At 34.6% G+C, this 17946-nt stretch overlaps 1 protein-coding gene across 1 annotated transcript in view; it reads right to left on the reverse strand.

Moving 5' to 3' along the window:
* Window positions 1-12939: 12939 nt before the first annotated feature.
* The window catches only part of ITFG1 (integrin alpha FG-GAP repeat containing 1), a 306823-nt gene continuing 301816 nt past the window's right edge, over window positions 12940-17946 (reverse strand). Inside the window, exons 17-18 of the mRNA XM_061138443.1 lie at window positions 16071-16188; window positions 12940-13338 (exon numbers count right to left, since the gene is read on the reverse strand). Coding sequence (XP_060994426.1) covers window positions 13279-13338; window positions 16071-16188 — 178 coding nt within the window. The 3' untranslated portion in view covers window positions 12940-13278. The remainder of the gene's footprint in view (window positions 13339-16070; window positions 16189-17946) is intronic.

Here is a 17946-nt window from a genome sequence, read left to right on the forward strand (position 1 = left end):
GGACAGAGTAAAACAACTGTAGTTAACTGTAGTTAAAACAAAGTATATACACAGTACTGTTTCATTTAGTCTAGTACCTCTTACTGGTAGTAACATTTTGGTGAAACCTAAGAAGTCTTTTCTGTAGTATGTTCGCTGGGGAGTAGATTCCCAAGGAGTGGTTTGGGAATGTTCATTTTGTGGCTACCTATTAAGACACCTATTTTTTGGATGTAATTGTCTACAGTAGATCTTCCACGGAATGTGGTAAAGCACAGATCATAGCTGAGATTACTGTGTGACCATATGTTGACTAAATCAAAAGGAAAGCAGTTTGCATCTCTCTCAGCTGGGGAGTTCTGTTTTTGAAACATTATTTCCCTGGAAGACCACCCAGTAGCACCCAGTCTGTTCCCAGATTACCTCCAGTGCCCAGGTGATTGAGAACTTTGCTATCATTGCTCCTTGCCTGATCTTTCATGCATAGATCTAGCCTCTGAAACTCCTCAAGATCATTCCTGTAATTTACATTTTGTTTTCTCTGACCAAGTCTTCTGTAGCACTTGAATGGCGTTGTGGAGCATTGACTTACTTTAAAAATGCTGCATTTTATCTCCGTGTTTATGTACCAAACAGATTTTTATTGTCTCTCTCTTTTGCTGGAGTTTGGGAGCTCTTACATTTTATTAAATGATAGCCTAGAAAGGCAGGTTATGTTTAGAGATGGCTATGAACTGAATGTTTCCCTCAAAATGCATGTGTTGTGGTTTGAACCCCTAGTGTGCCTGTATTGGAGATGAGGCCTCTAAGGTTAAATGAAGTCATAAGGGTGAGGCCCTGACCCGATGGGATTAGTATTTTATAAGAAGAAACAGCAGAGAGCACAGGCATGGAGGACGTGCCAGGTGAAGGCCTGATGAGAAGGCAGCAGCCTGCAAGCCCTCTTAGCAGAAACCAAATTGCCTGGAGCCTTAATCAGGGATTCCAGCCTCCAGAACTGTGAGAAGATACATGTTGTTTCAGTCACTTAATGTATGACATTTTGTTATGGCAGCCTGAGCAGACTAATACAGAGATATACCATAACTAACGAAGATACAGGAATTGACACATAACCAAACTAATACATAGAAAATCTATTTGTAGTAAAAAAAAGGGGGGGGGTGTCTTATACTGTTTTTCTTACAGTGTGCATATATAACTTCCATGATGAAATTTAGTGAAAAGCAAAATTATATAGAATCTCATTGTATGAAGAGTTCAATATATGAAGATTTCAGTGGGGTTTTTAAAGGAAGGAAAAGAGGAAGATTTTTTTTTTAGTTTATTGAATTAGTTGGCTTGGGTTGTCATAACTACATGTCATAGACTGGGTGATTTACACAATAGAAATTTATTTTCTCACAGTTCTGAAGGCTAGAAATCCAATATTAGGGTACCAGTAGGGTTGGTTTCTGGTGAGACCTCTCTTCCTGGCTTGCAGACTGCAGACTTCTTACTATGTTTTCACATAGCCACAAACTCATGTCTTTTCCTCTTCTTATAAGAGTATCAGTCAGATTATATTAAGATCCTACTCTTATAACCTCTTTTAACCTTAATTACATTCTTAAAGGCCCTATCTCCAAATATAATCACATTTTGGGTTAGAGCTTCAGCATATGGATTTGGGTGGGGGGGAAAGACAGTTCAGTCCATACAGTCATAAACCAAAATTATCCCTGTGCCAATGTTATTGAAGAAGACTTGTCTCCAGGGAGTCAAAACCGGGTCATTTGGTAATGATGTCACCTAAACCTGTTTTCAAATTTCTGCCTAGTATAATTGCAAAGCAAGAGAAATTTTAAGAAATGTTATCTTTTACCAGTGCTTAAGTATTTCAACTTTATCGGGAAGATTTCTGGTCATCCATTTACTTGAGAAACTTAGGTTGTAATTATATATTTTAGAATAACATTGTTAACATACATTTATCTTTTTCTTTAAAGCCAGAATCTCATTTTGAAAGATCTTTTTACTTTATGTTTAACCCTGTTTACTAAAACTGAAACAAATGCAAGTCTCTTGGTACAGTAATAGGCATGTAGTGGTATCTTTCCATGGTCTTAATGTTCATTTCCCTAATGGCAAATGATGTTGAGTATCTTTTCATGAGCTTAGTTGCTATTCATATATCTTTTTTGTGGGCAGTGTCCAAGTTCTTTCTCACTTTTAAATTGGGTTATTGTTTAGTTTTGAGAGTTCTTTTACATTTTATACATTCTGGATATGTCTGTTATTGAATATATGATTTGCAAATATTTCCATTGCATATGTAGCTTGTCTATTCATTCTCTTGAAAGTGTTTTTGGCAAAGAAAATGATTTTAAATTTAGACTGTTTTCTTTTATGGATCATACTATTGGTCTTATTTCTAAGAACTCTTTGCTTATTGCAGTTCATGAATGTATTGTTATATGTTTTCTTCTAAAAGTTTGATAGTTTTATCTTTTGCATTTAAGGTTATGATCCATTTTGAGTTAATTATTGTATGAGGTGTGAGGTTTAGGTCAAGGTTCTTTTTTTTCTTTGCATATGGATGACCAAATATTCTAACAGTACTGTTTATTTCAAAGACCACCTTCCACTGAATTGCTTTTAAACTTTTGTCAAATATCAAACAGCTATATTTGTGTGGGTTTATTTTTGGACTTTCTCTTTTGTTCCATTGATCTATGTGTCTGTCTTTTTGCAAGTGCCACATTATCCTGATTATTACAGCTTTATTGTAAGTCTTAAAATCAGGAGTTTGACCTTCAACTTTGCCATCTCTTCCAAAATTATTTGAAATTATTCTAGTTCCTTTACTCTTTCTTATAAATTTTATAATCATCTTATCTATGTCCAAAAAATACTGTTGGAATTTTGATAGGGATATTATTAAATCTATAGGTCACTTTGGGGAGTGTTGACATCTTTCCTAGGTTGGATCTTCCAGTCTATGAACACAATATCTTTTATGTCTTCCTTTATTTCTTCTATTGCTCTTTCATAGTTTTCAGCATACAGATCCTATGCATGCTTTGTTATTTTTATACCTAAGAATTTCATTTTGGGGGGATCTATTTTAAGTGATATTTAAAAGAATTTCAATTTCCAGTTGCTCATTGCATTTATATAGGAATATGATTGATTTTTTGTGTTGATCTCATATCCTGCTGAACTTGCTAAATTCACTTAGTTCTAGGAGATTGTGTGTGTGTGTATAGATTTTCTAGACTACTATGTCATCTGCTAATAGGGACTGTTTTATTTCTTCCTTTCCAGTCTGTATGCCTTTTCTTTTCTTTTCTTATTACTTTAATTAAGGTTTCCAGTACAGTATGGTAAATCAACTGTATTTCAATTAAAAAAATTTTAAAGATCTTATATTAAAACAGATATAGAAAAAAGATTTTCTGTATTATGTTAAAAATTATCAGTGGGAGAGGACATCCTTACCTTGTACCTAATCTTAGAGGGAAAGCATTCAGTCTCCCACTATGAAGTATGTGTTAGCTGTAGTTTTTTTTTCTTTTTTTTAAATTAATGCCCTTTAATAGGTTAAGGAGGTTCTATTCATAGTTTACTTAGTTTTTAAAAAAAAATTGACAGTGGATGTTAGATTTTGTCAAATTATCTTTCTGTGTCTATTGAGAGGATAGAATGGCTTTTCTGACTTAATAGTATGGTAAATTATATTGCTTTCTTCCCCTTCAAATAGTGAACTAGTTTTGCATTCTGGAATGAAAAACACTTGGTAATGATATATTATCTTTTTTATATATTTGTGCACAAAATTTCCTACTGTTTTGTTGAGGATTTTTATATGTGTTATGAGGGATATTGGCCTGTAGTTTTATTTTCTTACAATGTCTTTGTCTGGTTTTAGCATTAGGGAAATATTGACCTTTTAAAAAGAGTTATGAAATATTCCTTCCTCTTCTTTTTCTTCAAGATACTGGATAAAATAGGTATTATTTCTTTCTTTTTTTTTTTTTTATAAAATAGGTATTATTTCTTATGTGTTTGTAAAATTTGCCAGTGAAACTATCTGCTCCATTGAATTTTCTTTGGTGGAAGGTTTGTTTTTAATATGAAGGTTTAACTTTAAAAAATAGATATAGTGTTTATTGATTTCTGCTTATGTGTGTTTTGGTAGTTTGTATCTTTTAATGGCAGAAAGTGAAGAACTAAAAAGCCTCCTGATGAGGGTAAAAGAGAAGAGTGAAAAAACTGACTTGAAACTCAACATTCAGAAAACTAAGATCATGGCATCCAGTCCCATCACCTCATGGCAAATAGAAGGGGAAGAATTGGAAGCAGTGAAGGATTTTCTTTTCTTGGGCTCCAGAGTCACTGTGGATGGTGACTGCAGCCATGAAATTAAAAGCTGCTTACTCAAGGAAAGCTATGACAAACCTAGACAGTATATTAAGATCAGATACATCACTTTGTGAACAAAGGTCCATATAGTCAAAGCTGTGATTTTTCCAGTAGTCATGTACGGATGTGAGAATTGGACCATAAAAAAGGCTGAGCATCGAAGAATTGACGCTTTCCAATTGTGGTGTTGGAGAAGACTCTTGAGGGTCCCTTGGACTTTAAGGAGATCAAGCCAGTCAATCCTCAAGGAAATCAGCCCTGAATATTCATTGGAAGGACTATTGCTGAAGCGGAAGCTTCAGTATTTTGGCCACTTGATGCAAAGAGCCAATTCACTGGGAAAGAGCCTGATACTGGGAAAGACTGAAGGCAAAAGGAGAAAGGTGCAGCAGAGAAGTGATGGTTAGATAGCATCACCAACACTCTGGACATGAATTTGAGCAAACTCTGGGAGGTAGGAGAAGACAGAGGAGCCTGGCATGCTATAATCTGTGGGGTCATAATGAGTCAGTCATGACTTGTGACTGAACAACAACAAATCTTTTAAGGAACTGGTCCATTTAATTTAATTTATTGAATTCATGGGCATAGATAATTCCTCATATTTAAAAAAAATTATGCCTTTAATGTCAGTGGGATCAGCAGTGATGTCTTCCATTTTGTTCATTATATTGGTTATTTATGTCTATTCCTTTTTCCCCCTGGTTTGAGGTATATCAATACCGTTGATCTTGTCAAAGAATCATCTTTTTATTGATTTCTGCTTTAATAATTTCCTTCTATCTTCTGTTTGCTTTAGATCTAATCTTTTTTTTTTTCTAGTTAAGGTGGAAGCTTAGGTTACTGATTTTAGATCTTTTTTCTTTGTTAATATATGCATTTAATGCTATACATTTCCCTTTAAGCTCTGCCTTTTCTGTCTCCTACAAATTTTGTTACGTTGTATTTTTATTTGGTTAAAAACTTAAAAAAAATTCCGTTGAGACTTCATTAATCCCATGGTTATTTTAAAGTGCATTAATTTCTACTATTTGAGTGTTTTCCAGGTATCTTTTTAATTTAGTTCAGTTTTAGTCTGAGGATCTTCTGTACAATTTCTGGTCTTTTGCATTTGGGGCGGTTTCTTTGATAGCCCAGATTAGTATCTCTTTTAGCGAATGTTCCACGTGCATGTACGGCAACTCTGTGTTCTGCTCTTGTTGAAGTGTTTTCTACTTCATTAGGTTAACTTGATTGGTAATGCTTTTCAGGTCATCTCTAAATTTTCTGATTTTCTGCCTACATTTTCTGCTACTCACTATAGAAGAGACTTGACATTTCCAACCTAAATTGGGGTGTTTCTCTTTCTCCTTACATGTCTGTTTTGCTTTATATATTTATTTTATACACATTTAGGATTTCTGTGTCAAGAAGAGACGAGGGATCTTAGTTGAGTCTACTCTGTAGCCAATGCAGTGCCCCAAAGGGGCTGACAGCCATGTGTTGAAGGTACTCTCAGAAATTAGGATAATAAATCCTTTATTTATTTATTTATTTTGAAACACTAAAAGCCATTCACTTTTATTAATAACCATGTATTAATTTCACACATAGTGGAAATAAAACCTTTTACAATCCATGGTATGATCCACGATTAAATACGGATCAAAAGTACAGACGAAGATATTCATTTTTGGATATAATGATGTGAGATTTGTGATTTTTACAGCTTACCCAACAAGGCCTAGGAAGCACTTAGCAAGCATGATATACACTAATTCCATGCCTTTTCCAGGAAGGGCTTCTAATACATTTCTAGGTTATCACAGAAGCTATCTTTATTTCAACATGGTCAAGTAACAATCATGACTTGTGTTGATATTATAAAGATACATCAATATTGCAGTGAACTGTCATTGTGTTCTTACAAATCAAGGATATTACTATTGAAACCTTACAACCAACTTCTGTTTTACTTCACAACATGGAAAGATTAAATGATCACTTACATCATGGCAACCTCCAGATATTTCACATCAATGACAAATACCTGCATTTAGATGGTCATTTTCCACTTAACATCATGGTATCCTTCATCTTTTAATGGAGAATAGATAGAAATGGTTACAACACAATATAAAAAGGCTAACCTTTAATAAATCATCAAAAACCTATGTTTGCAACCACTCTAGAAAGAAGGCATGGTATGGATTATTTGAGTGCTGAAGTACATTCACTTCAAATAATCTCAAATCACGTCATTATTAACATGCATACATACATTGCTATGAACTGTAACTTTCTAACCATCAACCTTCATCTCACAATTCATGTTAATATATCCATTTTCTATGTGTTTTAACTATAGAGTACTCCCTACAGTCATTCTCCTTCAGAGAAACTTCTGAAAACAAAATTGATGAAATGCCTTCTAGTATGCAATCTCTGATATTTATTTCAATTTAACTTTTGATTAAATACTTTTCTACATATTCGTTACATCACTTCTATAGGCTTCTTATGGTCTCTCCCCAGTATGGAGTCGCTGATGTTTAGTAAGACTAGAAACGTTAAAAAAGGCCTTGCCACATTCTGTACATTTATAACGTCTATCCCCGGTATGAATTCGGTGATGTTGAGAAAGGTCCGAACTCCTAATAAAGGCTTTGCCACATTCTTTACATTTATAAGGTCTCTCTCCAGTATGGACCTGCTGATGTTGGGTAGGATGTGACCATTGGCAAAAGGCTTTGTAACATTCTTTACATTTGTAAGGCTTCTCTCCAGTATGAATTCGCTGATGTTGAGTAAGCTCTGAGCACCGAATAAAGGCTTTGTTACATTCTTTACATTCATAAGGTGTCTCTCCAGTATGAATTCGCTGATGTTGAATAAGACCTGAAATGTAAGTAAAGGCTTTGCCACATTCTGTACATTTGTAATGTTTCTCTCCAGTATGAATTCGCCAATGACGAGAAAGAGTTGAATTGTGAGTCAACGCTTTGCCACATTCTGTACATTTATAAGGTTTCTCTCCACTGTGAATTCGCTGATGTTCAGTAAAAATCCTTTATTTTTGAAGCAGGATCTGGACATCATAGCACCTACCAGAGAAGTAATCAAGCTTTCTGTTTGAATATGTTTTAGTGATGTTTTCATAGGAATTGGTCTGTTTTGTTAACTTTCAAATTCATTGGTATAAAATTGTTCTTAACCTCTTCCTATTTTTAATATGTACTTTATAGTTATATCTTCTTTATCATTTCTGATGTTAGTTATTCCTGCCTGCTTTGTTTTCCTTGACAGAGGCTCTTGGGACAGCCTGTAGCCAATAACTGATGAATGTGGGGGTATAAAGGCTTAGCCTTCTTACCCTAACTTAGGACAGGTTAGGAAATAGAGGAGGTCATCCTATCTCAAGACTCACTGTAGCACTGTATGAGGCATTTCACTGAGAATGTATCACAACTTGATTTCTACCTCTGCCCAGTCTTGCTTCCTTCCTTTCTTCAGTACAAGTGTTGACCAAGAGCACTCCTAATCTATTATCTGTTTTATTAGTCTTTAAAAATAACTGGCTAGGTGATGCAAAGTAGGCTGCAAGTCATCACAAGGGCTGGTTAACTTTAATTCACTATTTTTGACTGTGCTAGGTCTTCATTGCTGCCCGGGCTTTTCTCTAGTTGTGGTGAGTAGGGGCTAATCTCTAGTTGCAGTGCTTAGGCTTCTCATTGGGAAGCATGGCCCTAGAGCATGTTGGTATCAGTAATTGTGGCTCCTGGGCTGTAGCTCACAGGCTCAATAGTTGTGGCCCACAGGCTTAGCTGCTCTGCAGCATGTGGGATCTTCCCCGACCAGGGACTGAACACGTACCCCCTGCATTGGCAGGCAGATTCTCTACCATTGACCTGCCAGGGAAGCTCTTTAGTTCACTATTATACTAAGGAGTTACCCCTAAGTATCCTAGCTTATTTAAAATCCTATTTAAAACCCTAAAAGATGATCCTGTTAAAATCCTACACTCAATTTGTCAGCATATTTGGAACAATCAACAATGGCCATAGGACTGGAAAAGGTCAGTTTTTATTCCAATCCCAAAGAAGGGCAATGCCGAAGAATGTTCAAACTAGTGTACAATTGCTCTCATTTCACATGCTAGCAAGGTTATGCTCAAAGTCCTTCAACCTAGGCTCCAGCAGTTCATGAACCAAGATAACTTCCAGGTGTGCAAACTGGCTTTTAAGAGGCGGAGGCACAAAGATCAAATTGCTAAGGGAGGGAATTCCAGAAAAACATTTACTTCTACTTTATTGATCATGTGAAAGTCTTTGGCTGTGTGGATCACAACAAACTGTGGAAAATTTGTCAAGAGATGGGAATACCAGATCACCTTACCTGTCTCCTGAGAAATCTGTATGTGAGTTAAGAATCAACGGTTAGAACCAGACATGGAACAACTGACTGGTTCAAAACTGGGAAAGGAGTACTGTATGTTGTCACCCTGCTTATTTAACTTCTGTGCAGAGTATATTATGCAAAATGCCAAGTTGGGTGAATCACAAGCTGGAATCAAGACTGCTGGGTGTGATAATCAACAACCTCAGATATGCAAATGATACCACTATAATGGCAGAAAGTGAAGAGGAACTAAAGAGCCTCTTGATGAGGGTGAGAGAGGAGAGTGAAAAAGCTGGCTTAAAACTCAACATTAAAAAAACTAAGATCATGGCATCCAGTCCCATCACTTCATGGCAAATAGATGGGGGAAAAAGTGGAAGTTGTGATAGATTTTATCTTCCTAGGCTGCAGAAAAACTGCAGATGGTGAAGATAGCCATGAAATTAGAAGATAGTTGCTCCTTAGAAGGAGGGCTGTGACAAACCTAGACTGTGTATTAAAAAGCAGAGACATCACTTTGCTCACAGTTTGTAGAGTCAAACCTATGGTTTTTCCAGTAGTCATATATGGATGTGAGAGTTGGACCATAAAGAAGGCTGAGTGCCAAAGAATTGATGTTTTCCAATTTTGGTGCTGGAGAAGTCTCTTGAGAGTCCCTTGAACTGCAAGAAGATCAAACCAGTGAATCCTAAAGGAAGTTAACCCTGAATATTCACTGGAAGGACTGATGCTGAAGCTCCAATATTTTGGCCACCAATGTGAAGAGCCAACTCAGAAAAAACCCTGCTGCTGGGAAAGATTGAAGGCAAAAGGAGAAGGGATAGCGGAGGATGAGATGGTTAGATAGCATCACTGACTCCATGCACATGAATTTGAGCAGTCTCCAGGAGACAGTAGGGGACAGGTGAGACTGGCATGCTGCAGTCCATGAGGTCACAAAGAATCGGACAGGACTTAGCAACTGAACAACAATCATAACTTAAGCCTCAGTAATCAGGGTCTCTTGGACACATTTCAAGTTTTTGAGTTTTGAGTAGTCAGTTCTAGCTATTTGTAAAAATTAATATTTCCTGACTTATTCTTTCTTAGAGATCTTCTAAAGAACAAAAGGAAAAAAAAATTGAAACATGGAATAAAACTCATTCTTTTGCAATTACTATATGAATTCACTGGACTTTTGTATAAATCTCTTAATTTACCTTGGTGATCTTATTTTTAGTAATATGTAAAATTATTTTTTTTCTAAAATAATCTAGTATCCTTAGTGATTTTATTTTTCCTCTATCTTGAAACATTTTGCTATAGGATTTCTTTGCTTGAAAAGGCTGCATCTTTGATGCCAATTCATTTTTACCTTTGATAGTTTAGTAACCACTGTCTTTAGTAGAGATGCACATCACAGATTTATGGATACTTAATCTGAGGGTGAATCTCTAGGTACATATAGTTGTAATAGCTTCCTACCTTATCAAGAGTAGGAAGAGTATAAAAAGTATGTTCATAAGTTATTACCTTTAATCCTGAGGCCTTCTTGGAGAAACTATTTTGAGAATTAAGTTTCTGAAAATAGTTTTTTTTGGCTGGTAGACGGAGGAGTATAACGAGTTAGTCCAGATAAATGGTGTGTTAACAACAATGTATTTATTGTATTTGCAAGTATAGGTATGTCTTGGAGATATTATGGGTTTGGTTCCAGACCACCCCAATAAAGAGAATATCATAGTAAAGCAAGTCTCATGAACTTTTTTGGTTTCTCATTGTTTACACTATATTGTAGTCTATACAGTATAGCATTATGTAATAGCATTATGTCTTTTTAAAGATACTGTACATCCTAGGGACTTCACAGTGCTTAAGACTCCATGTTTCCAATGCAGGGGATGAGGGTTGGACCCCTGGTCAGGGGACTAAGATCCCACATACCCCATGGTGTGGCAAAAAAATAAAAAAAGAAAAATAAAGATAATGTACATACCTTAAGAATACAAAAAACAAACCCCAGTTATAATAGTAATGTAAAAAAAATCACTGATCACAAATCACTATAATAATTTAAAAATTTTCAATATTGCAAGAATTAGCAAAATGTGACCCAGAGACATCAAGTGAGCAAATGCTGTTGGAAAATGGCACCAGTAGACCTACTCAATGCAGGGTTGCCACAAACATTTAATTTTTAAAACAACAAAATATTTGTGAAATGCAGTAAACTGAAGCACAGTAAAAAAAAAAGTTTGCATGTGATTGTTATCTTCAAATGGTTATTAAGTCTTGATTGCTCCTAGTTCCCCAAAGGAGGAGGATTATATAAGTATAGGTCAGTGGAAGAGAGTCAAATGTTAAGTTATTCGTTTGTCTCTGCAATGGGAAGTGGGAGAGAAGAAAAGAACCAGCACTTTTCAAGTATCTTCTGTGCACATATTGCTACTTAAAACTCAAAATAGTTTTTTTAGGGTAGGTATCAATGAATATCCTTGTTTTATAGAGGAAGAAACCAGAGCTCAAAGAGGTAAAGTGACTGATTGAAAGTCACAAAATGGGAGTTAGGCTCTGAATCCTGATTAGTTTGACCTCAAAGTCTTGTGCTCTTTCCACTACACTCTTGAACAGCGCATGTGCTGACCTTCTATGCAAATACCCAAGTATAACTTTCTTGTTGGATTTCTGTATCTGAGATTCTGCATCTGCAGATTCAACCAACTGTGTACTACTGTAGTACCTAAGTACTGAAAAACCCACTTTTAAGAGGACTTGTGCATTCAAACCCATTTTGCTCAAGGGTCAACTGTATTTGATTCTGAACATTGTGAAACATTTACTTGCTGTCCCTTAATGAGTGACACTGATGTTGCATTGAAGGTTAGTATCAAGATACAGAAACATAAAGTCACTGATTATATTTTTGTCATTGATATTTCATTTGCCTGTAACACTATTCCTCATAGACTCTGACTACAATGAGTTTTAAAACTCATGCTGTATCAGATGATAGATACTAAACCTACCTGTCTTTAAGGACAGTGTAAAACAGAGCCTGGCACAGTGTTGTAGGCTGATGAATGTTTAGTGAATTTAACTGGGTATTATAGTTGGCAGATGCCTGTCTAGCCCTGTTAGGCACGTGGACGTCATAACCTCTAAGGCTTATCATGGGCCAAAGTAATTATTTACACATTCCCCGAAATACTTTGTTTCAATACATAATATTTATTAAGATGACTTAGGTACATAAAGACATGCTTAGGTACATAAAGTAAACCACTTATATACACACCATTCTCAGTGAACTGTAAGAAAAAAAAAATAACACAAAGAACAAAATTGTTTTCAAACAAGTTTTTATGTTTTATATCCATTATATGTTCGTTTGCATGTTAGGAAGTTATTAGCACTGACATATAAACTTAGATGTAACTTTTTGATGAAGTTCACAAAAATTTGCATTGAAGTCTGAATGTAAATTACAGACTCTTACAAGCATTTCAGAATAGAAATGTGATTGAAGATTTGCATTCCCAGATGTTTCAAGAAATCAAATGCTTTTCATTACCACGTGATAAGGATCTGTGTTCAAACGAAAATTATTGGGGCACATTAATTCTTGAAGGGTATTATAATTTTCAGTTAATATAAGAAAGTAATAAACCTTTATATAGGGTGTCAACCATGAAGAATTTAGGCTTTCCTAAGACTATGATTTCCACATGCCTGAAAAGAAAATCCTATGAAGTCTATATATTTTGATAATTAGTTGCAGAAGTCTGTAAAAAATGATTTAAGAATAATTGTAACGACAACTACCACGCACTGAAACCTTACTCTGTGCTAGGCACCAAGCTATGTACTTTGTATACATTATCCCATTTAATGTACATTATAACTCAACTGTGTAATAGTATTAGCTCTGTTTATAAACAAGAAAACTGAGGCTTAAGCAGTTAGCCACGTTCAACAAACAGCTTGTAAATGGTGTAACCAAGAGTTTAAAGCAAGTCTGACTGTGGTTCCAAAGCCAGAGTACCCAATCACTATATTGTATGACATCAGTGAAAGACCCCTCACCTGCTATCATGAGGGTGAACGGTTAAGAACTTTACCTATGATACAGTCACAGAAGTATAATTTGCATTGTTAGACTAAGAAGCAAGATTGATTCAAGTGGAACACAAAAAACCTTGCTCATTTAAATAATTTTTATTTACATGTCTTTTTCCATCATCATTATTCTAATAAGATTATAAATACATAAACACCTGAGTACATGCAACACATTCCACAAAGGGAAAAAAATGTACAGTACAACTGAAAAAAGAACCAAAACTATTGTATACAAAGTACTTTAAAAAAAGACCTTGTAACACATTCAGACCATATTTATTTGAACATTTTCCAATAATTACCAAGGGATGTATCGTTTATAAGTAATATTCAAAATCTCCTATTTTCTTCTATAAGCCAGGTTTAGCATTTCAGTTTATCAAGTGAATAGCTGTTCCATTATGCAATATTAAAGGCAAGTCACATAGCATCAAAATGAAATCGATGAGCTTCTTGTCGTTTTTCTCTATCATCTGCTTTCTGAAAAAGAATTTTAGACTGGTTTATAAATGAAAAGAAAATGTCAAACAAAGACTTTCTGAAATATGAAGTGGTTAATTAAAAAAGCCCTCAGCAATTAGTAGGTGTGATTTTATTATGCAATAATCTTATGAAATATTTTAAGTTTACAGTAGCTATTCTATAATTAATGATCTCTTAAACTGAATTTAAAAAACTAACAAGAAATGTTCCTTAAAAGCTTAGTTTGTTATATATTATTTGAAAGTAGGAGTAAACATTAGATTTTGTAAGAATGGAATCAACTCTTACATTTTTCCTGTTCTTAATACTGCTGAATCTAATTATATTAAAGTGCATTAATTATTTTGGGGTTAACCTATTGATTTTGCATTGGGATATTGGTTCCTTGACTAGGGATGGAACCTGTGCCCCTGCAGTGGAAGAATGGATTCTTAACTGCTCAACCACTAGGTTAAGTCCCATGTGCTTGGAATTTTGAGGGATTAGAAAACTCCTCAGTTTTGTATCATGGAACTTACTAAAGCCTAGAATGAAAAACATACTGAAAACATACTAAATAACTCTATTTCAGGATAAAATGTTACCAAAATTCTGAGAGATTACTTTTGGTTGGCCTGATGAAAGGGAAAGCTTTGAAAGACAGCATTTATGGAAATTAAGAGGACATTCACTAGAAGATGGGGGAAGAGCAGGAACAATCCTGGGAAGTCTGGCAGGAGCATGGGAAATATGGAAGCAACTGGTAAGAGAAAGGTTGGAAAAGTATATGGTGGAGTCACAAGGAAGACTGTACCATGAAGGCTAGGCTAATGGGGTTACACATTTTAGGCAGGGGGTAGGCACCAAAGGTTTTTGAGCAGAGGAGTGACATGATTAAGACTAAAAGATGAGTAATCTGGCAGCAATGTGATAAATGGAGTAGAGGGGAGAGAATGGAATTTGGGAGGACAGGGAGGATATAGCAAGGAGCTGAACTAAATTAAAGTACTGATGTAAGGAATTCAGAAGTGGAGTCTGCTTCAGAGATTGTATGAAGGCACATACAGGAGGGCAACTGGTAAATCCTGTAATGAGTAAGAAAGAAACTAGTTTTAAGTTGCTTGTAATTGATCTGGGTAGAAGTGTCATGGCAACAGTTTGAAGGAGGGAGCTTTAGAGAGAGATGAGGGCTGGGAAAGATTGACGGCAGGAAGAGAAGGGGACAACAGAGGATGAGATGGTAGGATGGCATCACCAACTCAATGGACATGGGTTTGGGTGGACTCCAGGAGTTGGTGATGGACAGGGAGGCCTGGCGTGCTGCGGTTCATGGGGTTGCATGGAGTCGGACACGACTGAGTGACTGAACTGAACTGAACTGAAAGTGGCAGGGGATTGTGTATAAAGAAGAGGGCATACGGCAGACACTGTGGCAGAAAGAACAGCCAATAGGTCAAAGAGAAGTGGTCCAAGGTGGGGTAAGAACCACAGTACCACAGGAAGAGGCAGTTTACAAATATGTATTTTGATCCATCCTTATATTTAAAACTTCAGTTTTTAGCCACTGTATCATCATTGTGAGTCTGCTTATACTGTAATCAGACCTACTGTAAAGTTAATAAAATTAATTTCTTTTCCTTCATAGGTCTAGAGCTATATAATATTTCATACTATGTTCTGAAACTTCAGATGAAAGTAAATAGGGTCACCTCTATCTTAACTCTTTTTTAAATATTTTAATTGGAGCATAATTGCTTTACAGTGTTGTGTTGGTTTCTGCCATGATCTTCTTAAGTTGAAGTTTTAAAATCAACTGAATATGTAACTTTGTTATCATTTTTTATATGGAAGGAGTGATTTTTTTGACAGACAAACCTATGAACATTTATTAAAACAATAATATATTCTCTTTCATAGTTAAAACTGGTAACAGAACAGATCGTAATTTTAATGATCATTATAAGTATCACAATCTAAAGGGAATAGACGCAAAAAAGGAAGACATTTTTGTGACAAAGAAGCCCTTTTTGGAGAACATTTTTGGAACCTCCTAGTTGTGTAATGAATATATATTCATATACAAATAGAAATTAGCTTTTTTCCTTTATATCTAAACTACTAATAAATTTATGTGAAAGCCTTTTGTTTATCCTCATTAATATTATATAAAATATACTTTTGGAGTTTTGTTTTTAATTATTATTTATGGTGTTATACTATAGAACAGAAATCAGTCTTGTTTAATGCAAAGCATACCTGCTATTAATAGATGGAAAGGATGTTTATCACTTTGTTACTTCCCACCTAAACTCTCTCTGCTCTAATTTTTTATAAAGAGATAGCTATTATTCCCAGGAAAAAAAGTCCATGGCTTTATTATTAATACTAAATAGTGAACAGAGGGTCATTTAAGAAATGATTATTATTTTTAAGGCCATTATGAAATTACTTCTAATTAAGCTTTTTTATATACCTGTTGATTTGACGGTATTCACTTTATTACTTTTGTGTAGTATCAAAATTTAAAAATACATAGTTTCTTTGATTTGTAGGAATCATTGAGACATTAGTAACTTAAGGAGATGAAAGAAATTATCATTAATAAAATGACATATGAACAGAACTTGAAAAATCAGAAAATCTTAAGTCATGTGAAAAAGTTGAAGATATAGTTTTTTAATTTAAAAAATGTTAGAAAAGCAACATATTACTATTATAAATTAATCAAAGTTTCATTTAAGTGAACAAACCTTTTCCTGCCAATGCAAAATGCCAATTATTGCCAAGATGAAAACACAGACACCGATGAGAGCTATAGCAGTAAGTAGAACAATGTTACTTGGTGTAAGATACAGTTTGGCACTCCAGCTGTAGATGAAAAGAGAAGAATTGAAATTACACATTTTAACTTAAAAATTACAAAATTCTATTGTGACCAAAAAGCAAAAGTTCTTATTAATTAATAATCAGTTCAGTCATTCATTAATTCTTCCACCTATATGCAATTCATTACAAGTAAAACAAAAGCAATTAAAATTATATAGGGTTAAGACTATTGACAAACCAGCAGAGTTCAGATTTTACTTCGAGAAATGAAACAGAAAAGAATTTTTGATTGATATGCTTTGATACTTTTCCTTGCTCCTGTGAGGATTTTTCTTGAGCAAACTCCAGAAGATAGTGAAGGACAGGGAAGCCTGGCGTGCTGCATACAGTTCATGGAGTTGCAGAGTCGGACACGACTCTGACTGAACAACCACCACCACCACTACGACAAACTTATTCAGGGCACTTGGGGCAATTTTAGACATCCTTTTTATGTCTTGTTTGACTTGCTGAATCTGAAACCCTGAACTTTAAGGCTAAACTGTCACATGATTTTGATAAGATTTCTATATCTTACTTTTTGACCCCTGCTCACATGTTTATTATGACTAAGAAAAATAACCATATGTCCAAGCAGGTGTAGAGAGGGACTTGGGCCAAGTGTCATGCTGGAAGGTTTACAACATTACAATGGCACTGTGAGACTTCCTACAAAATGACTTTAGTCCCTCAATGGCAATATACAAACAGCATAAATAATATAACTAGCTTTTTCTTCTAAAACAGTCCACATAAAACCCTCAAAACCTTTGAAAACTGTGAAAAACCTAAAACTGAAGTCCATATCACCAACACTGCAGGTGGTTATATGTAAAGAACTTTTTGTTTTCTCTGAAAATAGATAATGGATATATTTTCATTTTAAATTTTAATAAAGGTAAGAATTATTCTGATAAATTGCAAGCAGTGATTGACTTATTTGGGGATAATTAAAATTTACTGATCCATAAGTTAGCTTCTAGTCAATAAATCTCAAAGTATACCTCAAACTAAAATCAATTTAGTTTTTATTATGTACATAAATTTGAAAAGAACATTTGTTTTTCAGAAAGAGCAAGAGAAACATGAAAAATGTTGAGCTTATGGAAGAAAGGCTTTAACAGAATTCCCCAGAAACTCAGAGGAAGAAAACCTTAAACACTGTTCATTAGTTGAGGTTGGCTATTCTCAGTGCCTTACTTCATACTTAAGAAAAAGTCCTTTCATGAGATTTTTTGGGTGGTTCTAATTTAAAATTAGATTAAAAATGAATAAAGAAATTTTGGTAATAAAAAATACTAAACAAAAGGCCAATACTCAGAAGCAGTCATTCTTCTCAGTTTCTTATATATCTATATATATATAAACATATTTGCATAGATATCTTCTAAAATCACAAATCACTGCTTATTATACATATTTTAAGTGCATTTTCTATTTATTGTCTTTTACCTTACCACTCTTTTTAAGAGACTGTTCTATGTCATGATATTACATGATATAGAAGTACTATAATTCATATAGTTTTTTTGTGTAATTCATTTTGTTATAAATTTCAAAATTTTAATAGACTCATTAAAAAGGTCTGAACTCAGACCATAACTGGCATTATTGATGTTATCTTATTTCAAACATAATGCTGTAACAGAGTTGTTTTCTTAAGTAGTTTGGTTCTACTCCTGGGTATTTATCCAAAGAAAATGAAAACCTTAATTAGAAAAAATACATGCAACCCTATGTTCACTGTGGCATTATATATAA

This window comes from Dama dama, chromosome 4 (assembly GCF_033118175.1).
Source record: "Dama dama isolate Ldn47 chromosome 4, ASM3311817v1, whole genome shotgun sequence".
NCBI classification, from domain to species: domain Eukaryota; kingdom Metazoa; phylum Chordata; class Mammalia; order Artiodactyla; family Cervidae; genus Dama; species Dama dama.